General features: G+C 42.8%; 1 protein-coding gene across 1 annotated transcript in view; it reads right to left on the reverse strand.

Moving 5' to 3' along the window:
- Window positions 1-1,904: 1,904 nt before the first annotated feature.
- The window catches only part of LOC145894162 (uncharacterized), a 31,058-nt gene continuing 7,558 nt past the window's right edge, over window positions 1,905-25,404 (reverse strand). The window contains exons 3-30 of the mRNA XM_082982639.1: window positions 14,045-14,080; window positions 13,629-13,636; window positions 13,261-13,287; window positions 11,981-12,007; window positions 11,855-11,899; window positions 11,745-11,780; window positions 11,401-11,487; window positions 10,801-10,893; window positions 10,409-10,459; window positions 10,198-10,308; window positions 10,049-10,090; window positions 9,889-9,915; window positions 9,323-9,385; window positions 8,020-8,085; window positions 7,892-7,918; window positions 7,677-7,730; window positions 7,542-7,604; window positions 7,305-7,412; window positions 6,294-6,362; window positions 6,165-6,224; window positions 5,664-5,726; window positions 5,230-5,256; window positions 4,999-5,052; window positions 4,846-4,872; window positions 4,741-4,767; window positions 4,561-4,575; window positions 3,668-3,757; window positions 1,905-2,570 (exon numbers count right to left, since the gene is read on the reverse strand). Coding sequence (XP_082838765.1) covers window positions 2,421-2,570; window positions 3,668-3,757; window positions 4,561-4,575; window positions 4,741-4,767; window positions 4,846-4,872; window positions 4,999-5,052; window positions 5,230-5,256; window positions 5,664-5,726; window positions 6,165-6,224; window positions 6,294-6,362; window positions 7,305-7,412; window positions 7,542-7,604; window positions 7,677-7,730; window positions 7,892-7,918; window positions 8,020-8,085; window positions 9,323-9,385; window positions 9,889-9,915; window positions 10,049-10,090; window positions 10,198-10,308; window positions 10,409-10,459; window positions 10,801-10,893; window positions 11,401-11,487; window positions 11,745-11,780; window positions 11,855-11,899; window positions 11,981-12,007; window positions 13,261-13,287; window positions 13,629-13,636; window positions 14,045-14,080 — 1,553 coding nt within the window. The 3' untranslated portion in view covers window positions 1,905-2,420. The remainder of the gene's footprint in view (window positions 2,571-3,667; window positions 3,758-4,560; window positions 4,576-4,740; window positions 4,768-4,845; window positions 4,873-4,998; window positions 5,053-5,229; window positions 5,257-5,663; window positions 5,727-6,164; window positions 6,225-6,293; window positions 6,363-7,304; window positions 7,413-7,541; window positions 7,605-7,676; window positions 7,731-7,891; window positions 7,919-8,019; window positions 8,086-9,322; window positions 9,386-9,888; window positions 9,916-10,048; window positions 10,091-10,197; window positions 10,309-10,408; window positions 10,460-10,800; window positions 10,894-11,400; window positions 11,488-11,744; window positions 11,781-11,854; window positions 11,900-11,980; window positions 12,008-13,260; window positions 13,288-13,628; window positions 13,637-14,044; window positions 14,081-25,404) is intronic.

A 25,404-nucleotide genomic window follows, 5' to 3' on the forward strand; every position in this document is an offset into this window, starting at 1 on the left:
CATGCCTAGCATGCATTTTGTTTGGACAGTTTTATGAAAAAATACTCTTTGACAAACTATTCTTATCAACAAAGTAAACAATTGAATAAATTAAACAGACAAACAGCAAAACGCAGTTTATTAGTGGCAAAAAAAGATATTTACAAAACACGAAATTAGAGGTCGAATTTTACTGACCAAACTACAAAAAGAAAAAGTGCAAGGCAATAAATAATGGCTCGGAGTAAACAGCAAACATGGCGGTGAAATGCTGTATTAAAATTTTTGGCCTATTTGTTCGCTTTACAAAATACTGTTATTTTTAACAAAATTGGTGAATACAAGTGAGTTAATGTCTGTTTAGTTCATACGACTATGCATTTTTTTGACCAGACAGGAACCTAAACAAGTACATTGGGTATATGACTGATGCAAATGTAATTTACAGAAAATAAAAAAAATTCGAACTTAGGTTGTTCGTGTATACTGATAGTGGTAGCATATACAAACGTTCATGTATGCTTGTTCGATTCAGACAAGAATCGTGGGACATAATGTTAAGATAACACCTTTTGCAAGGTAAAATATATAAACATGCTGATGTGGAAAAGTTAACTCTAGGCCCGATTGCACAAACCGGGGTACTAAACACAGGATGAAATGAAACCACCCTCGATGATAGAAGTGACAAAATACGAGCGCATCACAATGACTGATGAAAAACAAGGCGATAATACGACAGGCAAAACGTTATTATAAGTCAACACAGCACACTGTGAAAAATCCCGAAATATCAGCACCACCGAAGTGAGGAGCATGCTGGAGATGACGTGGCTGGATGAGCGGGCGGCTTCCGGAGGGAATTGGGCCCTCGATCCTAGCGGCCTCCGCGCACGAGTTTCGTTATTGCATGGAACAGGTGTTTTGGCGGGAAATGCCCGTCACGTGATGACGATGGAGTTATCGCTGTAGCGAGCACGGTGGATTCCACACGCGCCGAAAGCGGTCAAGCGCAACCGGCAAACAACAGGCACACCGTCGACGACATCATAGCAGCAGCAGGATGCACGGCAACACAAAAAAAAAAAAAAAAAAAAACACAACGGTTAGTGGTGACGTCACGACACGCATGACTACGCTTAGGTTGTTAACATCTGCTGGTCGTGGCGAATTCGCTTTCGACCTTGCTATAGGTTATTTACATACACACCAAGTTAGTGCTTTACTGGCATTAATCTTGAAAGTAAAAACCGAACAACATCATCAAACATCAAGTGGCTTTCGATTATTTAATGTTTTTTTTATTTATTATTGGAATATGTTGTTCGATTTTCCTTTTGGTATTTGATAAATTAAGTTACTTCTAAATTGGCATAGCCAACAAACATAGCAGTCATGTGATCAATAGTGTTGAATCACTTTATAGGTCAGGTTATTCCCGCTCATTTCCAGTAAAAACCATTAGTATAAAAAAGGTAACTGCACAAGCAAACCTAATGTACCACACAAGTCAAACACCACCAGTTTGTCTAAACAGCATCGAACATTAATCGTTTTGCGCAAACGTGAACCCGAAGCGTTAGTTGCAATTATGAACCAACAGCGACATTATTATTGATCTACCACGCGTTTAGTTTTAAGTAACTGCGCACCAACGGCCAAATAAATGTTGAATGTGAAAAGACTGGCGTGATTTGTGCATGGTTAGTGAAGCCACAAAAACAGCGACCTCGACAAGGTCAGTAACGACAAGACAACAACAAAACAAAGACCAAACTCGTCATATGACGTCATTGCGTATATGACGTCATGCCTCAAACATGGGATGGCACCATACTGGGTGCTGCACGCGATGACGCAGTAATATACCGCTGCTGACTTGGCTTCAAAAACTCTTTTTTTTAGACAGACGCGGTTTAAACCAATTTCAGTCAATTTTATATTGAGCGTTTTTATACAACAGGACGAAGAAATGTGGACGACAACGAGACAGGGATGCGATGTAAATTGATGCACTGGTACAATCGAGGCAAGATTTCTATGGTCATCGGACGGTGCGGACAAAAACATCGACAAGGCAATTCTATAGGTTAACTTCAAACCGGCGCGTTCAGACAAGCCTTATGCGAATTAAGCTGTTTTCTCAGCACTTGAAGATAGACTCGGAAGTTTCTTAGGTTTCAAAACAAACGCTGCTACTCTAAATAAATAACGGTGAGTTACGCGCCTGCAACGATACGGAACATGCAGACTACTAAAAGCGTGTCCCCTGGGGGTTACAAGTAGAAAACAAAAAAATCAACGCGGTCAAACAATTTACAAAAAGAAATAAAAAAGTAACGTCCACTACTAAATACTTCAGCGGTCACAGAGGACCGCGCTCACATTCAATCAACTGAAATCAGTCAAAATGTCTCATAGAGTCGGGCACGGCCACAAACTCAAACTCTCTGTGTGACATCAGAGTTTGTGACGTCACCGGGGCGCGGCGACGACCTGATACTTTTGCGATTTTTCGACCCTCCCCGTTTGCCCCGGTATCGGCCATGTACCTTTTTCCAGCATCCGGCGAGGGGAAGTCCGTCAGGTCCCTGTAATATAAGAAACAGGAGATCAGCAAGGTTGAAAAGCATGCGAATTCGCCGGCTTATAAATAAGAACAACACGCGAGTCACAGATGGCGAAAGAGAGGCACAAAATTTAAAGCTGTTAAGTCAGGAAGGCCTGCCGCGCGGAAGATAAAATGGTTGAGGTTTATTGATCGCAGATATCTTATAATTAACTCCACGCGACAGTTTATCACCACAAAATTCATTCGAATTTTCCATCACATTCATATCGGTGCCAAATTGTACCTAAAAATTATGCATCTTTGCATAAATCAATCACATTTCTCTACAAACGTCTCGCCGCACTCGTACACACCAATACAACCATTTCAACACCAGCATTTTGTAACTATACCAGTTCGTCACAGAGGGGTACGTCTCTTCCGTCGAGGCCCGGCGACCCAACATCGCCCGGTTTGCCTTTAGTACCTCGTCGACCTCTCTTGCCCATCTGGGTTTTCGAACAAAGGTTATCAGAGTTTGAAGTAGACGCAGCAAAGTTAAAGAAATGGATCGAAAAATGAAAAGATGAAGATGTGTTCATGTTTTGTTTTGAGAGAAGAAGAGGGGTCTTGTTTGTGAAGGAAAAAATGAAGTAGAAATGGTAAGAATGGGTTAAGGAGCATAGACGTCTGTATGTGTAATATTTGCTCATCCGCATGGAAATGTGGTGATTCCCCGCTTTGCAAGAAGACCTTGTCATACACTGATGCCGGGCACCGCAGTCACGCATGGAAGACGATGACACACCTCACAGATCACATGCACCACGTGACGCGCTTTATACGTCATTTTTTCAGAACGCAGAGCGTCGCCAATGAAAATACGTTGGAAAGTGCGCAGTTCGCCACTCGAATCTTGAACTCGCTTTCACGAAGTATCGATCACAGCATTAAAAAAACGCGCAATCAGGGTTAGTTCGATGACCTCAGCGATACGTCACCATACTGAATTCACGTTAGCGCAATCGCGAGTTCGCGATTTACGCTTGCGGGGGTTAAAAGGACAACACAGGCAGAGCGCTGGTTAGGTTTCTTTCGTGTCGGCCTTACATCACCGGCTGGTGACGTCATACTCACCACTGGACATGGTGCGTCGATGCCTGGTGCTCCGTCGTCACCTTTCGCGCCTTTGTGTCCCTTCTTGCCTCGTCGACCTCTCTTACCGCTCTGTAATGATGTCACGCACGAAAAAGCGTGTCGCGTCGGTTAGTCACGTGTGTTAGCAAATATGACATAAAACAAACAAACAAACAAGCACAAGTCGAAATTTGAAAATCTACTCGAAATGCGTGAAATCACGCGTTTCGTGTAGGTTGGGTATATTAGTACCATACAAGGCCACGTGCAGAGGTGGGCTATATAAGCACTTTTTCAGTGCTGTTGTGTTGTGATTGTGGAAAAGTGCATTTAAGATTAGAACCGAAAACTACGTCCAATTAAAGCATGTCGTTTGACCGTTTATCAGCGTGTTTGACCGCCATATTTGCTAAATACTGTAATATAGTGGTCCCAACTTGTGTTAACCATAATTTGAGCATGCAAGTCACACAGCGAATCGGTCCAAAACATATCTGCGAAGATGCGGCACTGCTGATTGTTAGTACGTGCTGGTGAACACTTCAACTAAAAGGGGGTGTGAAAGTGATCGTGCGCTCACAGCTCTTTCAAGCTGCGGTTGTGATGTGAAAAGTGAATTGTTTTGTGTGATGGTTGAAATTGTGTATTTACAAAGAATGCAACTAAACGAAATATATCTACATTACTATAGTGCATAATTGTTGGACAATATATGCCAAATTTTTAGTTCCTTAGGGGGTAAGCTGTTTACAAGTTAAATAATTCAGCATTTGATTAATGAAATATTAAGGCAGATACGTTCTTTCAATTGCTGTTTAATACATTAGTTGAAAATTTAGGTGTTTAAGATCTTGCAATATGTCGAACTGCAAATTTCTTTTCCAATCGCTTACCCTGCCTGGAGGTCCCTAAAAACAAAAAGTCCAAGGTTACTTTCCGAACCACGCAATACATTGTTTTTTAAAGAGGCATTGAAGCATCTATAAGCTTTGTAAAGTTTTTTTGCAATTATATTTGTGTGTAAAAATCTTGCTATCCGTTGTAACCGTATTATTGCTAAATTTGCAACTTACCTTCAAGCCTTGTGATCCTGTGTCACCCTGTTAAAAAGAGAAGCAGATTTTAGTGTTTTAGTCTTCTAACAAAAAATCGAAAAAAAAACTTGAATTGACGCTTACTTTGGGTCCAGCAGGTCCAATGGCGCCCTAAGAGGAAAAAATAACTGTTTAAATAACAATAAGAATTGGGATTTCCAACCAGAGGACACCTATTTAGCCATGACTGAAAATAAGGAAACAAATTTATTCTAAACAGCTTTGCTGTATTCTCACCATAGGTCCATGGCGGCCCATGTCGCCTTTAAGTCCAGGAGCACCAGGCAAACCCTAAAAACACAAACTATGCTCAGAAAGAAAAAACATTTGATGGAATAGATAACATGAAACACAAAACTAAAACGATTGTTAGCGAATCCACATTCATTTCATTTAACAATTGTCATTGTTATTGTGATAATAATGGTTATATAAATTAAATGTTTTCAGTAATGTTTGGATACTTACTGCTGGTCCGATGCTTCCTTTATCGCCCTGTAAACAAAGACAGTATTAGATAAAATAAAACTGAACCACAACAAACGCGAAAGTCAAAGGGACAGTGCAACATACACTTTTTATAGGTGCAGTTTACCATTTCACCATATGACAAAAACTTGTACGTTGAAAACTGTTGGAAAAACCCGACAGGTTGAAAAAGACAGCATGCGCACCATGAAAAATAAACAAACAGCAGAATTTACGATATAATCACCAAAAATACACCAAAAACCACCGTCACTCATTAGGTGTTTGCTTTGTCCTAATCATAAACATGCGGCGTAATAAGATATAGAAATACCATATAAGTATAAACTTCACCAACACCACTTAATTAGCCTGAGCAGCAGTTATCACCGCGGGAAAAAACCCGAAACCCCCAATCACCCAGGGTAAACTACCTTATTGCCCGGTAGTCCGTCAAGACCCGGGTCCCCAGGAAATCCATCCAAACCCGGCGCCCCCTGTTAGGTTATTGCAATATTTTGTTACTAGGTTGCAGGCCATGTTAAGGGGATTACAAAAAGGCCAACTGCCATAACTTGCAAAAATTTTGTGCACGGATTATTTCAGATCTTTATTTGGGCAGTAGCGGTTTCATGCTCTTTCAAGTTACGCTTCGTATTACCACCATTTTGACTATTCCATATATCCCAGGTACTTTCCACTATGGATTTTATGCATGATTTTAAACAGATGCGTACCAATCAACATTTAACTGTGGCGGGAATTAGCTTTATGTAACAACTTTACTAAGACTTCATAGTGCCGGACAGGTGTATAATGCGTACAACTCACAACAGAGTATGCAGAGCGGCATTGCATTATCACTATACCACATCTGATAATGCAAATAAGCAAGGTTTGGCATTTAAGCAAGAAGATTTTTTTTGCAGACTTACCGGAATTCCCATTGATCCCCTTTCCCCTTTTTCTCCCACTCCATCCTTGCCAGACAAACCCTGTAAACAAAAAAAAATGCAATGACAGAATGTAACAGATTTACCTTCGCTAGAAAAAGATACACTTACGTCACTGCCAGCAATGCCGCGTGGACCCATTGGTCCAATGGGTCCGGGAGGCCCCCGAGGTCCTGGAATCTGTGGAAATGATAGGAAATAAGAAAACGAATACAGGATTTGAACAGAAGCAGTCGGATGCAAGAACATGATTCGCGCAGGTTGAGGAAAATATGAGTTAAGTGATCAAAACACAAAGCAACAGCAACATGTATATGCACCACGAAGCACGTTACAACATAAGGTGCGGATAGTGTATACCGGGAATAAATGAGACACTACAAGAAAATGTTACGATTGCATGACTTGTTAAAATGAAATATCCTGTTCTTGTGCAAACATGGACATTCGTTTGTTGGATTTACAACATGCTATCTGTTTTGCCTTCGAAGAAAATTCTAGCCATGAAAGGAGTCCGTTGGGCATTCCCAACAGTAATATGACGTCACATGCATCCGTATGCAGGTTTTGCATAGGTGGAAGAGTAACCAATAAATGTGACTACATATACAACAGCACGACGCCGCTCAAAAGCGGTCTACTGCCACACCAACGAAAGCATGAGCGAATATAGTGGTTAGTGTGCTGTAAGCAGGGTAATAGGCACTGCAAGCGGGAGCAAGAGACTGTGTTTATTTGCTAACGTGCACAACACTTATTTACGCACTAGAATGGCTCCGTCTGGGGCAGTCTTGAAACCAGTGCACGCGCAACTCTGCGGAGAACAGGGGTCGCTTGTTACACAAAAAATTGATTTAGTTTTATCTTTTTTAGAAGTTTAACGTGAAACGCAGGGTCTTTATCGGGTGGTACATCACACCAGTTGTTAATGGAGTACTGCTTTTGGCTTAGCGTATGGTTATAATTTACTGTAACAATAAAAAGTTGGTTTTCTGATGGTATTTGACAACGAAGCGAAAAGCACAACTATCGCTAATGGATATAATGGCATTCTCAAAGCGTTTCTAAGTGATCGGTAGAGACAATACACTTTGGTATCAAAAGCAATTATAAAAATCTTACTCCTGATCCGTTAGTTCCCGGAGTACCAGGAATACCGTTTAATCCCGGAATTCCCGATTTTCCTGGAAATCCTGCGTCTCCTTTCACGCCGTTTGTACCTGGCAAACCCTGTAAAGCATTGCAATTGAGAACAGCAGTCAGCGCGTACTACCGAACTACTATCGAACGGCTTGATTTCGATACAGTATAAGACCGATGGCGACAAAACTTTAACACGAAAAATAAAGGAATACTTACATCCTCGCCAGGTGGACCTTGTAGCCCTGCAATGCCAGGTTCTCCTTTGCTTCCAGATAATCCCTGCGCAAAAACACACTCCGATTTTTTAACTGTACTGGACAAAATACGAACTATAATTATAAGAATATGTACCTGGGGGCCGGGGGCTCCAATCATACCATCCAAGCCGCCAAAACCAATGTTCCCCTGCGATACCACAAAATCCATAAATACCAGTGTCAAAAATAAATTAAACCATTAGTTGTTCTATTTGAATAAAATAGTAGCGGAGAAAGTATACAGTTAAACACAATTTTTAGTGTTTTGAAAGCAATGTCCATAAAAAAGGAACGGGATTTGCAACGCACCTTTGCACCTTCGCGGCCAGTCTCGCCCTAAAAACAAACAAACGGATTTTACCCAACCGAAAAATAAATTTGGAAACGCTGCAAAGTAGGGTTCAAAGTTACCCCGTTACAGCCGCACGTCTAAATACCTTTTGTCCTTGGGGACCAGGGTTTCCAGCACGTCCAGGAAATCCAGGAGGTCCACGAAGACCCTGCTTTAAAACAATAATATTACGTGGAGAAAAGATAATCTATATAAACTATGGGTGACGGCAGGTACGGTTCATGCCCTTCGAAAAACCTTCAAGTTATCTGTTTACCAGATAATTGAATGTGACAGAATTACTGGTTACGCGAAAACTGAAATTAAAAACAAACAACTGTTTGGTGTTACTGATGCAAAAACAAATAATTGACCGTTACAAGACACTTGATTATTATTATATTTTATGAGTGGTGAAAAACGACTCAAATGAAACATTTAACATTAAAGGCATCCATTCATTGTGTAAGACTGGACGCACGGAGCACAAACAAACCACTGCAAACAAACAGCGAAATACATGAGTTGACGAACCTTCAGGCTATTCTGCACATCCTGAAGGAGAAGAAAAGAAAAGAAAAGCGTTAGTGACGTAAGCAGCACAACTCAAAAAGTTACAAAACTGCCCAAACGACCACTGGCAACGTCCATGGTCATTTGAAGCGAAAAAAATTCAAGCCATGCAGGGTTCAGGGTGTTGGTTTTTTATTTTTAATTAATGCAGTTTTACATTTTAATTTGGCATTAGACAACCTAGCGTCTGGGAGTAGCATTTATTTAAAATTAAACGAGTCCAAAACTCGTTTTCAAAAAAATATGTTTTACCTCTGGGGTGAGAAAGAGCAGCGATTCGCCCGGGGAGCCAGCAACCCCCTACGAGCGTGACGTCACAAAAAATGAGGATGGCAAACGGCAAGCAAGTCAGCAAAGCAAGCAGGAATGGTGGGTGGGTGATAACAGCATGCAGAGGCGGGAAAAAGAAAGGCAATAAGTTAGTTGAATTGTGATTAGTTGCGTCGTAAATCGGACACAAGAAAATATGACGACATAATTTCTACCCACAAATGCACTGCTTTCTGCTCTGTGACGTCACAAGAGCAATGTTGCACGTGATCGGCGTTGCCTCAGAACCGCACTTGAGAACTTTGCGCAACTGCTGTTAGTCCGTGATCTCAAATCAAAGTTTATCGCGTGCAAGTTCCTCGGCAGCGCCCACGCGCGGAAAACCTTACAAGGCCAATCATATGCGCATTGTCACTGTTACGTCACACAAACACGACGACGCGCGATTCGATGGATCATCGCAACAGGGTGGTGAGCTTCAACCGCCTCTAAGTAACCAACGCACTGCAAACGCAACACACGAAAACGCCACAGCGTAAATGCTACATGATCTGCAAACACTGTACCGGTCTTGGAAGGAGGGGGGAGAAACGACATCCAATTTGGCCGGCACAAGGTTTTCCACCGGACTGGTTAAATAAAACGAGTTATATTATACACAGCGTTGTTTACAGTGGGACCAGCAGTATATCTTGGATTAACCCTGTGGGAAATGCGCCGCTTTAAAGTTATGAAGCAGTATTGGGGTTCTGGTATAACTTAAATTAAGGACAATGCCACCGCCATCTCTCTTTCGAAGATCTAACCTTAACATATCAATTTATACTGCGGGGTTTTGGCTCATCTGAGCTAACATAGACCTCGTGTCAAACAACTGACTTTTAGCATAAAACCACGTGACGGATACCAAGTTACAATCGTTTTAGACACGGTTTAGCTCAGCAATATCATTTTTATGAGTGGTCAAATTGAGAAGGAAAAAGAAGACCTTTATCGCGGGCGAGAAAAGTGCATACGCGTATATAGCCTGACTAGTTTTAAAGTGCAACTAAAAGTGTGAAAGGTTTAGTTTTGTGGAGTGTGGGTAAAACAAGATAAACAAAGAAATACAAGATGGAAAAATCGTGCTTACCGCGGTACCAGGAAATCCTTGATTTCCCTGAAATCAAGGCAAAGGATGAATTGGACGAAATTATATGAGTTTGTCATAGATTTCAATAGAAAAGAACCACCAACTTAAAGGATTTCAAGGAAGGTAACGTAAAGCAAAGGACGAGTAACGGTACAACTACCTTTTCTCCTTGTGGTCCTGGAGGTCCTTGGGGTCCAGGAACCTGCAAACAACGCTGATATTTAAAACCATATAAAACTCTTTTAAAAACGCAGTATTGTGTGTAAGAGGTATACGGAAGGTAGTATGGAGATAGTTAGTTTTACGTACAGCGGGTCCAGGGGGGCCTGGTGGGCCGGGGGGTCCCGGTCGGCCCTGGAGTCCTGGATATCCGCGCTGACCCATATCGCCTTTCTGTTCTGGGTGGTCGTGGTCTTGGTTCTGTTGAATCGTAAGCGAAAGTGATTAGTTTGGGTGGTTACGGCGTTTAACTTGCAGCGTACAACAGTTTCTTAAAAACAGTTTTTACTTCTCTGCTTACCGCGTTCTTTGCACTAAATCTGTCGACGACCATGTTCTTTGGAAGGGCGTGCTGAAAGGTAAAAGAGCAATGTTACAATTGAAGCTTCATTTTGATAACACAAAAAAGTGCGCTTGGCAATATGGATTATTCACTCAACAACTTGCTCATGCATCAGTGTAGGTTAGTCGACACACGTGGTGGCTCCAAAACTGGTTTTGATTAATTTCTCGTCCCAATTCGTTACACTGATTTTTCTTTGGTTAAACAGTTACCATTATGCTTGGAAATATTAACTTTTTATGGCTTCTGTACAATTTCTTGGCACCATAGCGCACTTTCATCATCAACAGCTTGAGAGCAGAGCGGTGTTAGTAAAACTCATGCGAAGCAAACGTGGATGCAAAAGCTACCTCCTGGCCGGCGGACTTTTGCCGGAATATATCATGTTCGTCCAACGGCAGCTCGTTGACACCACCCTTGAGCGCTATGATTGGTGCAGCGACCTGGCAATTCAGCCAATCACGAATGAGCATGCCACAATCAACACCAACATCACGCTGACACCAACGCAAGTGGCGCAAAACATAAATTTTGTCCAGACTGTGCCCCGCTTGGGGACTGTCGGTGTTTTTTAATGTACTAGGTAAACTCCAAACCAGGACACAGGGCTAGTTTGTGCCTGGTATGGCATAATATCACACATGCACAACCTATACACTTAAATAAGCGTTTTACATCACAAAATGTCACGCATATTGTTATTTTTTTAATTAAACCGAAAATGAGCTAAATATATCCACAAAATTAAAACGTAATTAGTCCGAAACAAAACAAAAGTTTCTACACCAAATGACACCACAAAGAATTCACACAGAGCTGTACACCAAGTTGGCGAACGCGATGATTGTGCGCCAACAGCTGCTACAATCATCGCGCATTGTGACGTCAATAAAGGCGCTTCTGTGAGCTCATAGTAAACACCACAGTAGTACTGGAATGAAAGGACTTACCACAGAAGTTGTGTACCCGGTGCCACTATCTCCTTTTTGGCCCTTTTGACCGGTTTCGCCTGTCTGTCCATCAAGTCCAGGCTGCCCCTAGTGTAAGAGGGTGGATTTGTAAATGCATGTTTGATGCTGGCACCTCTTATGATACAAGCGACATTAGTCATCAAGTATGACTAAATGTCAACTGCGCCAAATTTTGTTGTGTAATAAAAGTGTTGAATTCTATCTGTATGTAGAAGGTTATATACCAAGTTATTGTTAGAAAGTAACCCTTTCAACAAATTCAAGCTTTCAATTAATTAAACATTATTCCTCAGTAACAAATTGTTTAAGTAACCATTTCCCACCTGTTTGCCGGTCAATCCCAGAAGACCTGGCATACCCTGAGGAAAAGAAAAAATGTTATGAAATCGTGAAAAGCTAACAAAATTATTAACCAGGCGGTAGATAAACGTACTAGATCTCCTTTCAATCCAGGCAAACCAGGAAGGCCACGTTCGCCCTGTGCAGAAACAGACTGCGTAAATCTAACGTACTCTAGCGCCAAAAAAGCATGCGAATATAATATTGCGGTTTAATTCACCTTTGGCCCTCGGAAGCCGATGGGTCCCTGCGAAATGAAACGAAAACATATTCAGTGAATTGTCGTAAAAGGTCTCAGGTAACAGCAAAACGTGCACTGTCAGGTTTTGTTTGGAAAACGGTGGTACTCTGAACAATATGCCCAAAACTTTTCCTAAATCTATCTTGCCAACATTGTATACAAACCGGGAAACCAGAATATCCACGCAGACCGGGAATTCCAATTGGACCCTGAAAGAGACACAACTTTGACGCCACCCAGTTTTTTAACCCGAAATTAACTATTCGCTTTACATTCAAATTATTCGCGGATGTTTTTGTAGCAGAAAATTCTTTGCAACGATTTTCATATTTTTTCTGAGCGTCACTTGGATATTTACTTTACGCACAAAGCAAAAACGTAAAATTCCTAATTTTACTCACGTCTAACTATATAGGTTTAGTATAATATATCTCTACACTACATCCTCCAACTACAGCATGCTAATATTTTTAATAGGAATCAAATCAATAAATAACGTTAAACATCATCAACCCCATGCTGGTAAAAGGCCCCTGATATCATGTAAGCATCTGTACCGTATTTCCCAAAATTTAAACGCCGATCAAGCATAATTGGTCCAGAACAAGGCTTGACATCACTCACCATTCGCTGGTCACCTTCTTCATGCTCCCTTGGTCAGGACGCGGAACACAACAGTCCAATTGCCAATTGCTTACTGTCTAATTTCCCAAGAGAGTGCTAGTTTTTTTCGTTCAGAGTACCACCACTTTTCTAACCCGAACCCGAAGTTCAAATTATGAACGATACGCCGGGCGCACGGGCATGCTTGATGACGTTGTGAACGACCATGCGGTTTGATGCCAATGTGCCAGTAAATTAAAGACACATAACATGATGCTTTGGGAGTACAGATATTACGCAAAAGCATCGTGAAGCAATATTAAGCTGGTCAACATGTTAAATTCAAGTGTTATCGTGCAAATTAATGGAAATTAATGCATTTCCGTTTCATTCCGGGTTGGGGTACCCATGCCATGCTTCCTTTACATTAGCTATGTCGTGTTGTAAAGTTTTACACGAGGTTAAAACGCATGCAATTATATGTGTATTCAGGAATGTACGTGCATTTGCAACAGCGATTTGGTCTGAAAAACAATCTGCCTAATTTTCTAAGTACAAAAAAGCAATAATGACTTCTAGTAATGTTTTTTTCTAAGCAAGCAACGTTATGTTTCCATGCAGGTTGCATAGAAGTTATATCTCATGCAAATATCTACCGGGAATCCATTTTTGCCGGCACGACCCTGAGCAAATCCGGTAAACAAAGCAGCCGTTAGCATTTTTTAAGCTGTTATTAAAACAAACCCAACAGGCAATGCGAAGCCTGTGGTCGGTTTGTGCAGTAAAGTATTATTCTGCCGAACAAACAAGTTGCCACCCTTGCCAATAGTAATGAAATATTATAAAGCCCTACAACTTGCATTAAGTTATATAAATTGGTTTCAAGAAACGTTTTAGCAGGTTTCAGCAAAACCAAAACGGCAATTGAAATTTGTTATCACCTGGTGGAGCCAAAGGGCTCCACCTTATACCATAGGTCTTACCGTTCACCAACGTATTACAGAAGCACGAACTCATGTCTTACCAGTTTGCCTAAAAAAAAACAAAGATGAGTGTTACTCTTTCGCTAATTTAAAATACGAATAGTTAAATTGAAATAGACATAAAGCGCACATGTTATTCTAATTACAATCAAGCCTGTAAGAAACCATCGTTGCCCAATTATCAACACAAAAAAGTGTATTAAACGTTGCCTGTGGAACTGCTTTATCATCAAAGCGAACTGCAGTGATTTAGGTTACGGATGCGGTAAGAGCCCCTTGCCCCATCTGATGTTACAGCTCATCACTACACACCGGATGTTCAACTAAGTGGCACCACGCGGGTACAGAAATTCGGTAATTTACACATAAGACACGGACCGCCGGGGTGTTAGTTTAGGGGTCTACAAAAGAGAGCGTGTGCGGGGGACAATTACGAACACAAGGGTTTGATACTGACCTCGGCGTCCTTTTCGTCCTTGCCTTCCTTCCTCGCCTGCAAGCAAAAATAGTAGCAAGGTTAGGAATATCAACAAGCGAAGTGGTTTCCCACAGGGATGCATGTCAGATCCTTTCAGAAGGTGTAAACGCAGACGGTAATTGATTCTGACTGCAAACGTGCGCCGTATCGAGTACTTGGTTGACTTAGGTGTTTTGTTTCTTATAGATTGGTGTTAGTGGAGTTGTAAGAGGTGGTTTTGATCTCTAATTCAAAGTGTTGGCAAGGGAAGGATTTGGGCAAACGTGGCCGCCTGGACTTGGGTATCGAATTTCCACTAATAAGCATTTAATTAGGATTCCAAATCAGGCCAAACGCAGCCAATAATAAAATTTCCAATTAAGAGTTCGACAAAATAATTGGCCAAACCAAATGCTTTAAAAAGTCCCCACATAAAAAAAAAAAATAAATAAGTTACTTTTGACTACTGCAATGGAGAAACAAAAATGTAACCAAAGCTATTGCGGATTTTTTAAACGTTCGGTTTATCCTGAAGGGCACTTGATGGCGCCGGATGTAAGCTTTGTGTTATCGAAGTGGCCGACAAGTTTCGTGTTAGCGTAGGACAACAAACGAATAGATAGCTCATTGTAGTCAAGTGCGCCAACCGCTTTAACTTCGCTCCAAGCTCCAGTAACTTCTTGTGGCGTTTGAAGAGTCTTGAAAAGATCTTACTTTCGCAAACGTTTGGAAAAAACGAAACGCAAAGGGAATTGTTGGATTCTTTCTACGGCAAAAAGCGATAGTTTGCCCATGGAAGTAAAAAATATTACTAAAAAAATTTTGCAAGACTGTGTCTTGATAACTGCATAAATTATCTACTTAGTTCGAGAGCGCTGTATATTTCAAAATTCTTCAAGAGCAATACGAAAAACGCAAGGGTGCTTTGTGATGTCACTAAAAACCGCAACTAACAACATTCCTCGCTACCCTAATGGACTGGCCATTGACCTTCGTCGCTTGGCCTCTCCCCCTTGCCCCCAGTTTGCTGCTACAGCTACGAGCAGGAGATAACGTGACGTAAAAGGTAGGGAATAGCGAACGTTCAAGAGCACTCGAATTTGCGACAAGGGGCATAGCGTTTCCGCCACGACAGATGGAAGGCGAAACTAAAAACATTCGAACAATGGGTTGGCGATATTTGGCCTCTTGACGCAGTTATCTCAATGGCAATGGATTGTTTGTAAATGGCGCTCAGTGTTGCTCCATAGCGGTGATCTTAGCATTACGATTTCGTCGCGGAGTGTACGGCTTAGGTGTATGTCTATGAAAACATCGTGGGATATTACCACGATTTTCTAGTATTGTCTCCAATGCAATGGATAAAAAAAGAGCTACACTTCGTAGAATTTATCAGTGTATTTTTTTCTTTGCAGATATATTTTGCTGAACGTTCGTCGTCATATCATAGCTTATTACCTGACAACCAAACGAAAACCTATATACAAGTAAACGTAACAGCAAAGGTAAGCAGGACTACTCAAAAACGGGGGAGGTATGATTTGCTCCGACGATAGACACGTCATTGGGAGCTTTAATCTCCAGCATCCCTGGAAAATTTTCACCCCAAACCCAGACAGCAAACAAATTAAAAATCTTCTTGTGTCAGTCGGGTCCGAAAATCAACCCGTAAGCGATTTAAACCTATGGCCGGTTTGTTGCCCCACAGGGGGCGTGGGGACCAATTTGTCATCGTTAACGTGCCCCAAGTCGCGAAATCAAACAAATTAGGGTACATTAGTGTAACTTTATGCTACAAAGGAATAAGTAGATCTCCGTCAGCTTAGCGATCCTCATTAGACATTTACGGAAATAGATCTCATTAGGCGGGATCTGAACGCACAGGGTCATTCGCCTAATAGGATGAACACAGGGCTGCATACGTTTGGTGGTCAGTCACTAGTTATTTTCTGTAGTTTATCAAAAAAAAATCTGTCAACGAAAATTGTCGTTGACTTTTTTCGGAGTTCTTGGAATCACAACAAAGAAATATTACAAACCGCAACATAATTTTGTGGCCGATCTATGACAAATTTCACTGCATTTAGGGAACATTTCATAGTGAACATAAACGGCACATTTCGCTGGTCATTACAGCGGTCACACCATGAACGAAATAGATCAAAGTGACAGAGATTCTTGATCTAATTGACAGGTGGTCACTCAGTGTCTGTCACGGATAAAGTGACCGAAGATTACTGACGGTGTGGAAGCGTGAAAAACGAGACAAAATAAACTCAGGGCGGTTTAGAAAATAAACACAACACGTGATCTTTGCCCGTTTCTTTAGGGATCGTTACATATAAAACATAGTTCTTTCCAAGCCCTTTGCATATGTAAACCCAACATGCCTACCATTAAAATTTTTTGAGTTGTTTTGTTGCTTATTCAGAAGGGGTATTGAGAATGCGCCGTCTCATTTGCTTTGCTTTTTGTTTACAAGGGGAAACAGGCCATCAATAATCCTTTAAAATGTGCACTATTGATCGCACTTGCATAGAAAACTTTAAGGGCACGTTCGTTTGCACAACATATTACCATCCCCGCAAACAGAAAAAAACGCAACAGGAAGAAGACGTCAAAGAACCTCCATAACCTTCAAAACAAACTGCGAAGAGGCCGCGTATCAATTAGTTCCGGATGCAACAACAGCAGCAGGCTGAATTGGGAGGTGAAAGGATTCCGAAACAGTTACTATGTTTGACATAAACAGTTACCGCCCCTAATTGCAATTCCTGGTACGAGTTTAAACGCGGGGACAACCCTTACGGTAGCGTATCACGCTTTGAGGTAAAGGGTAAATCGCATTACTTTACCGCAAATCGGTTTTGTAACTTGTGATAAGCTGGACAGGCTCTAAAGGGTTTTCATTGTTTGGCTATTCGCTTTGGGATTTGAGGAAGAAAACCTATGCGTCTTGTGGCTTGGCATTTAAAGCACAACCACGCAAGGCTTTTAAATACAAATTACGTCATCCTTGCGTCAATCGTTAGCTGTATGTCATGAACTCATCTGCATTAGATTAACACTAAATGTGTCTTTGTTATCAAGTCCTTGAGGAGAATTTAATTCAGGTTCTGGACAATGGCACAACTTTTCTTAACTAGACAACGTGCCACTTGCAAAAAGATTCTTTCTGCGTTAACACAGGCGTTCCTGGCGCATGTTACCATCTTGGCAACCCGAAGTAACCCTGGGGTAGGCTCGGGGTCACCGCGGGTCAAACACATGGTCCTTGAAATCCTTGAAAATTGCGACCCACAAACAATCATTATAGTGAGCGTGACTGAAATTCGTAAGAAGCTAAGGCCAAGTGCTGTTGATATTTTGCTTTGTACCGCGACCAAAAAGTTGGTTCCCGGTTCCCCTAAGTCTGAGCACTACAAAGGCATGGGTTTGCTGGGAGACGATTGGACACGGTCAAGGCCCTGTGGGAAAACTTGTAAGTCCGACATACGCGAGTGAAGTCGGGCAGAAGGCCAATTTTGCCAAGCCTTCTTTCCACGACACACATATTACCGTGTACCAATACAATGCATGGTCATTGCATAATTGGCCGCGTTGATTTATGCAAATAATTTTTATTTATTGTGTGCAACTTGTAAATTCGCAGTGAAGCTCGTTGATGGATTGGTCACGTAAGCTATGTAACCTCGATCATATACGCTCAAGGATTTACTTGAAGTAAACCGACAGCAAACCCGATGAAAACTGTCACGCGGTTCAGGTAATACTATTAAAACCGCCGAGTCCGTCACTTTCCTTCAATGTTTATGGCCTGGTGCCATTCATAACCCGACCACCCGCAGCGAAGAAACGGCCTCTAGATTGAGCGTTTTGTGAGTTTGCAACCAGAATTGCGGTGAGGTTCCAACCGTCCTTGCGCCGAAGGCTGATGTGGTTTGCTTGTGGCTGCATGCTCTTGGGTGCCTTCACGCTGGGACACCGCAAAGTAAGTCTAAGATTGCGAAATACGTGCGATGAGCCTTCATCGCCAATGACATGCTCTCAACAACCACGGAGGATCGCGTACTTCAAAGCTGAGAGCCGCTTTGTACGTGGCTTGTTGATTCGTATATTCGACAGTATCTTATAGACATAGAATACACCTACCAGCGTACATTGCGATTGGGGATATCAACGATTCCAGAAATTTCTTTCGACAGCAAACAAAGCGTTTGGAGCCAGACACAAACATGCGAGGCGGCGGACGCCAACGGAAAAACAAGTAATCAGACAGGAAAGACGCCATACAATCTCACGGCGGTGGAACAAGGACGCCTCGATCACCAGATCGATACACAAGCGTTTGCTGGTTTGTTGGTTTAAGAAATGAATGGCCGACACGAAACGTGAGACCCCTGGACACGCCCCTAAGAGTTCCAATAAGCCGCGGGAAGCTGGTGAACCGACCAACGCAATTTCAGGTGCGCGCAAGTTGTCGAAAAAATGTCGGGAATCCCCTAACGTGCAAGACCGATGGGCCGGCACAGCACGACAATAACATATTTTTTTGTCACTGGCACTAGGGTGGGAAGCTCCTACGCTTACAAAAGCCAATTGAACTGAACCGTCTTCTTTTGATATTCAGCAAACTCTTTTCTTATGCTAACACGGCGAGCCAAACGAAAGACGCACGAAAGTCATCTGCCAATGTTTAAAACCACAAGCACGCAAGCAGCTGAAGGTGGAGTAGCAAATCAATCACCGGAGCCTCAATCTATCTCCGCATGTCGGTCTGGAAGCCACGACCGCCACGTGTTGGGCGCCCCGAGTGACTTTAAGTCATACGCGCGTCAAGTATAAGCAACAGCTTTCACCCGCTAGGCGTCGAGCCAGCAGCGGCTACCGCAAAGCTCGATTTCTTAATCCCAAATATGCCCTCTCATCAATAATTGACCCCACGCTGGGGTGGGGGGCCTTGTGGAGAGACTGTTTGAGTCACGGGGACTCCAAGAATCCCCCAAGCTTCAAAAATTTATGGGAATGTGATCTGTTCGGCTCAGGACGTCCCCGAGGTGGTGATAAATATTTGATGGCGGAAATTACGCGACGATCCGCACGAATTAGGAAAACTTATAGTCGCGCGGTCTCTAAATTAGGAATATTTTCTCGAGCGCTGCAAATGAAAATGCGCTTCAGTTTCACATCCGCATGTAGACATGTTGACTCTTTACGAAATATTGCTGTAAAGGGGATTTGCGCAACGCATCGTAATCATGTGCAGTTATTTCCGGGAGATCCAAACTTGAAAATCAGACGTTCTTGAATAAAATGACCTTGAAATGTCTCACACAAACCAGAGGTAAAACTTTTGGAAAAACAAAGAATAAGAAAGAGTTCACATTACTTGCCTCGGTGACTCAAGGGACAGAAGCTCACGTTATTGCCACCTTTACTCTTTTAAGCGTCGTGACACCGTCATTTTGGTGACTCGCGTGCCACACACAATGCAACGTAACGGACGACCAATAATTTTGTGTTCTCGCCCCCACATTTGGAGATACGGCAATTGTTACGTCATAATGTGGTTCAGGTGCGTGCTTATTGTTCGCAAATCCAAACCAACCGGGGCAATAAACGACGCTCGCACCCGAGACGATCGTCGCACGCACGTTTTCCTGAGCACCTTGGGGAGTTTTGCTCCGTTCCCAAAAACAACTTAAAAGCATCAATATCAGAGAATTGCGGTGTCGATATGGGACTTCGCTTTAAACACGTGAAAATGCCAACTCACGTTAGAAGCGAGCTTTTAGGAACAAATCCTAAAAAATGATCAACATGTATGTCAAGCACACCTTGGCAGTTCGGTCGACTGAGATATATCCGTAACAAAAACACCACAATCCATCAAAAAGCAAAGCAAGGGAACAACAACAATCGGATCAAGTTGAAAACCGATTCCGAGACGGAATCAGACGCTAATCCGTCTTCGTAGCGAGCTAAGCCACTCAGTTAACAGGGAATTAGGACTGCGGCCAAGGCTGAAATGCAAGCTAGCCTTTATCTGAAGCGACGGAAAGAGATAATGGCGCCGTCAAGATGGAATCCATCATGAATAAATATGTGTGCAGGAACGCGTGTTCGAAAATTGCGCAGTGGGTGCAAGGATGCTGCACAGCAACTCGTAGAGGTTATTCTCAATTAGCACCGAAAAACCTTATAACTTCCCAGAAAATAGATTTAGATCGCGCAACACCGTGACAAATTACTAAAAAATCATTCACGGATACATCAGATCATTTAAACCCGCAGCCGAGTGACTTAAACCTATAAGATTCAAGGTCAAGTTGTGTATTATTGTGCTCGTATCGACAGACTTCTCAAATAAGTCCTTCTTGTGTCGTTTCCTTGTCAGGCACATGCAAGGTCGGGCACAAGAGGTTAACTATGGGGGCAAAGCAATAAAACACGACACCCTGTTTCCGTGCTGAATTTAATGCGACAGTGTAGTCGTGGCGCCAGTGAGTCACCTCTGACATTGCTCCCTTAACATCAAACTCATGATGCAAGAGGTGAAATCACCAAAACGGGAAATCGTTGCACAGTTGATGCAACTACCATCTTCCCTTTCAGGTAGTATTATTGGGGTTTTGTATTTCTTCCCGCTACGCTTGTGTGCGCCTGTGGAGCGTCCGGGGTCCGCAAACACCAAGGGGTAAATCGCTGTTGGGGGTCAATCCGGTGTCGCGCGAAATTTCCGGGCGACGATTGTCGCGAAAGTGTGACAACAAGCGTCAACCATTTCCGACCACAATTAAGAAGTGATTCACGTCGAATTCCTACTACTCAGGAAATTATGGGAGTCACGTTTCTTGCGCGTGCATTGGTTTCTTGGAAACGATTTCCCTTGATATTTATCTGTTAACCACATCCTTCATGCAATCAAGCTGCGGTAAATGGAGGTCAATCCGAGCATGGCCCATGATCCATATATTAATAATACTTCGTTACGCTGTGTCCGGATCACTATACATTCTATAGGCTCGGGAACAAAAAGTTACGGAACAATACAACTTGAAAACGTATTTCAAAACCACTGCCTAAAGACGATATCACTAGGAACAAATTCCCTTTACGATGAATTATGAATAGGTGCGGCACGCAGCTGTTAGACGGCGTTGAAATATTTGCGGTTCAGACGAACAAGATAAACGAGCGATTAAAGCGGATTAGAGAGAACACATTGACTGTGAAAATCTTGATCAATTTGCTGATACATATTGCGCAACAACACAGAAGCCGGACGTTGATTACTGCTGATGCCAGAGGCGTTTGGTTGATCATAAGTTATGTATTATACAGTGGCATGCTGCGCGAAATACTTTCTTTTGCTTAAAATTCGATGTCAGAGTTTATTAGCGCAAGCATTCGGTCAGGTAAATTTACATGTGAAACCGAGGCCCGATGATGGAATAGCTTTGCGACAATCATACAATACCACGATCAGTGTCGCAGCTGAAAAAAGAAAAGACTGTCCATAGGAAAGACCTCGTTGTTACAAGGAATTATCACGGCGGTTGTAACAACACGCTTACAACAGGCAAGAAGGGGAAACGTACGCACCTGCCGGTCGCGCCGTAGCTAGTCCGAAGCGTCCAATGTGAAATATTGTTCCTGGCAAAAGGAAAGCGGCCACAAAAGCTTGGGAAGGGCCGGGGACACGTCGTTATTGTGTCGCTAAAGCTAAATGGGAAGTCTCGCTCCGTCGACGACAGATCAAAAGACGCGTCCGGGACGATGAACACCAGTAGGATGGGGACGCACAACAGGGGCGGTATTTGCGCTTGGGGGCTGGCTTAGGTTCGTGTTTGATGGCAGCAAATAGCGACGCACGGGCGTAGTACCCTCCTGTTATTGTTTGTTTGCGCCACCGAGGAATGACGCTTGACCAGTTTATCCTGGTAGAATATTTGCTCAACCCATTGTTGGTTTACTTGTTCATTCGTTTCAATGTCAAATGAATGTGAATTATTTGTCAATTAAAGATTTCTTTACATCAAGCACAAATTGATAAAAACTGGGCAAAATGTCTTGGCAAGCCCATCGCCATGTTTTTTTTAACACATAAGAGAATCGGCATCATGCCTGGCTTATGGCATAACACCAAAAGTATACCGTGTCTGTCACTGTCAAATCGTTGGTTAAGCAACAGAGTTGGCGCCATGGTAAAGTCAAGCTTTTCGTCACCTCGTTCAACCAAAATATTCTGTCAGGCCCCAAACAACCCCGTAACTAACCCCAACTCTGCCCTAGCGGACCCGAAACTGAACGGTATACAGCGGTGATGTTCGCATGCCACATCTCAGCAACGAAGCGTGGCAGCTTTTTGCGCCACAGTTGAAGGAACGCCGAGCTTGAAAGCTCAATTTAGACTTTCATTGGCGCAGGGGCGAAACAAAACAACACACTGCTGGATGGGATCCGGGCACTGAGAATGAAATACTTCGTGACAAGAAACATTTTGTACTGACAGCATGGTGCCATAGTGAGGCCAACGGGGCGTGGGAACGGTATGGGGATATAGGGAGTGTGTAGACATGGGTGGAGCAATACCTGTTTTCCCGGCCAAAAACTTTTTTTCCAAGATGAAAATACAAAAATCTGCGTACATTCACATCGTCCACTTTCGATATTTTAAATGCAAAGACCACTATTTCGTTATAAAATCCTTACCCTTATCTGCTCGACCGATAAACGCCGTCTCACCGTATCGACATCAACCTTAAATCGGTTCCAAACCCCGAAAGATCTGCGACCCGTCAGCCGCATTTCGACAAACTTAATCCCGGGTTAAGACCCCTGTCAGCGCCGATACTGCGACCTCAAACAGAACCAAAGCCTAGAAGTCTGCTAATTGGACGGACCAAATCGAGACGGATCAATGCAGTGATATTTTGTGACAAGTCGTTCCATGAAGGATCGCTCAGTACCTTTAACTCCAAACGATAAGAATTTTACGTTTCTTTGGTTAACTTATGCTACAAAATTGGAAATGAAATTTTATCGCCAAATCTTTCGTTATGTACTGCTAACGGGCAATTAAACTTGTTTACTGGAGATAGGGTTTGCTCCAGGCGCCTGTTGGCGTCAGTTTTTTGGTCCGGCGCCATTCCGGTGTCCTTTTCCAGGGCCTGTGGGCCGAATGGGTGCAAGATGGGGGGACTTAGCCGCCCACTGGTCTGGGTCACGCAAAACAACTATATCACTTCGGCAATCTGCTTGTGATGTAACAATGGGGATGTCACGCATGACCGATTGGCCTTAGCCCCATTGGCTAACCGCAAAATGCTAATGTAACATTTTATGCTGTTGGTAACGCGCTATTAGCTAGGGTAGGCAATTGCACTGGGACATTGGGTATAAAGACTTAACGGCAAAAGTATGCAAGCCACACCAGCTGTGTTGCTAGGTCCCAACTTAAGCCGCAATTAGGTTTCGGCTTCGTTGTTTATGCGACAACACGGACTGTCAGCGGCCCAAACAACCGCTAACCTCGCTAATGAGAGTTGAAAAACTCTGCACAGGGAATGCAAGCGGTGCAGTTTGCAGTCGGTTTGCTGGGGTTAAATCGTAACGCATTATAAATGCCATTCCGGTTTACCAGTGGTATTTGATCCTTTTTTCTATATTTGTGAAGTTGGAAGACAAACCACAAAACATAATAGCTGATGAAAAACCTTATTCTCCAAATACAGACCCACCATTGTGTGTTCAACGCACAAGCTACAGGAAATAAGATAGAAAACGGGGTCACCAAATAAGAAAAAAATCGCGACATTAAGAACCCTCGCACCCCAAGCCAAACCAGAGACCCATCAGCGGGCTACACAAAAGTGCGATGACGTAATAGCGGTCGTAAGCGAGCGGAGAAAGTCGTTTGAAGACTTGCAGCTGCATGCATTGACCTCGGGTCGCTCCCGCAGTTGTGATGTCATTATCATCAAACGCGGTTCGAAAATGCGAACGTTCTTGGTCGAACTGCCTGAAACCACCCATCCAAACCCCCACGAGGTCAATGTCGCTACATTGCAGAGGCTTAAGCGCAAGTGATGAATTAGTGGAGATCAGCTGGTACCATATATGGCTGTTTCTCCTTCCACTGTACGCGAATGAGAAGATTGACAAACGTCGGTTTGTTTGAAAGAGAAGTCAAATGAAACGGATGCATTTAATGACGAATATTATGCCATGCACAGACCTATACATGTGTGATCATATGTGGAGAAATTTATGCACCCCGCTATGGAATGGCGATTTACCTCAAAAACGATAAGAGTAAATACGCAACTTTTTGTTAAAAAATTTTGCAGCGTGTAGTCAAGTTATTGATAATACCTTTAACACGAGTTAGCTACATTAAACTTCATGATTTAGACGAGAAACATTTCAACCGATGCATTGGTCTATGGACTATGAAGGTTTCTTTCATGTGGGACTTTCCTAGTTGGTTGCGTGCAGAATTCCAATTTTTTGAGCAGTTTTTTTTGTTCGGTTTAAAACAATGTAGGTTGGGAAGCATTGGTTTAAGCGATGCCCTCCGGTAAAAAACGAAAAAACGTGACAGTAGCGGCAATCGTGCGAACTGTATAAATGCCAAGCGTTATTGGGTGGGGATCCGTAAAACAATGGTATCCGCCAGAAGCTCTTGGGAAATAAGAGTGTAACCGCTCTGTAACGTAACACCGTGCGTAAGAAAGCCAACAATAACATGAGATACGACACCACGGAGAGAAAACAAATTACAGGCCAGAGGAACAACGGAATTTTACGGAGAAATCAAATTTAGTATAAACGTTTGCCTTCGCTCTAATCCTTGGCAGCTTATTGCGTTATTGGGGACAACAACTATTCCACGAAACAACTGTAATCCTACACGGCATGGCAACCGTTGCAAAGTCATTTAGATCTCCTGAGACCGCCTTTGAGAACTGGATGTAACCTCTGCGGCAATAGCACGGAATTATATAATTCCAATGTCAATATGGTCAAACTATTTTGGAAGGTTTTAAAGTAATTAAAGCCCTTTTGGGGGAAAGAAGGGGTCGCTGTCAACTAACCGCTTCGTACAGCTGCGTAACAGTGATTTAAAACAAGAACGCGGAGACACGCGAAGGTGTGATAATGGATTTAAGATCCAAGGACATCCTCCGCTAATGAACTAATGTAACTATTCGATATCCCTAATGGTTGCTGTGTTTGCAGATAGAGGGGGGTGATCTTTTGTTCCCCGTTGTTTTGGCTTGGGGTTTCAAAGGCTTTCGTGCGGGGTCGATTGCACAGATTACCGGGGTTAAATCTAGAGGTTACCGTTGTAGGTA

The sequence above is a fragment of the Ascidia mentula genome, chromosome 3 (genome assembly GCF_947561715.1).
Source record: "Ascidia mentula chromosome 3, kaAscMent1.1, whole genome shotgun sequence".
Classification (NCBI taxonomy): Eukaryota; Metazoa; Chordata; class Ascidiacea; order Phlebobranchia; family Ascidiidae; genus Ascidia; species Ascidia mentula.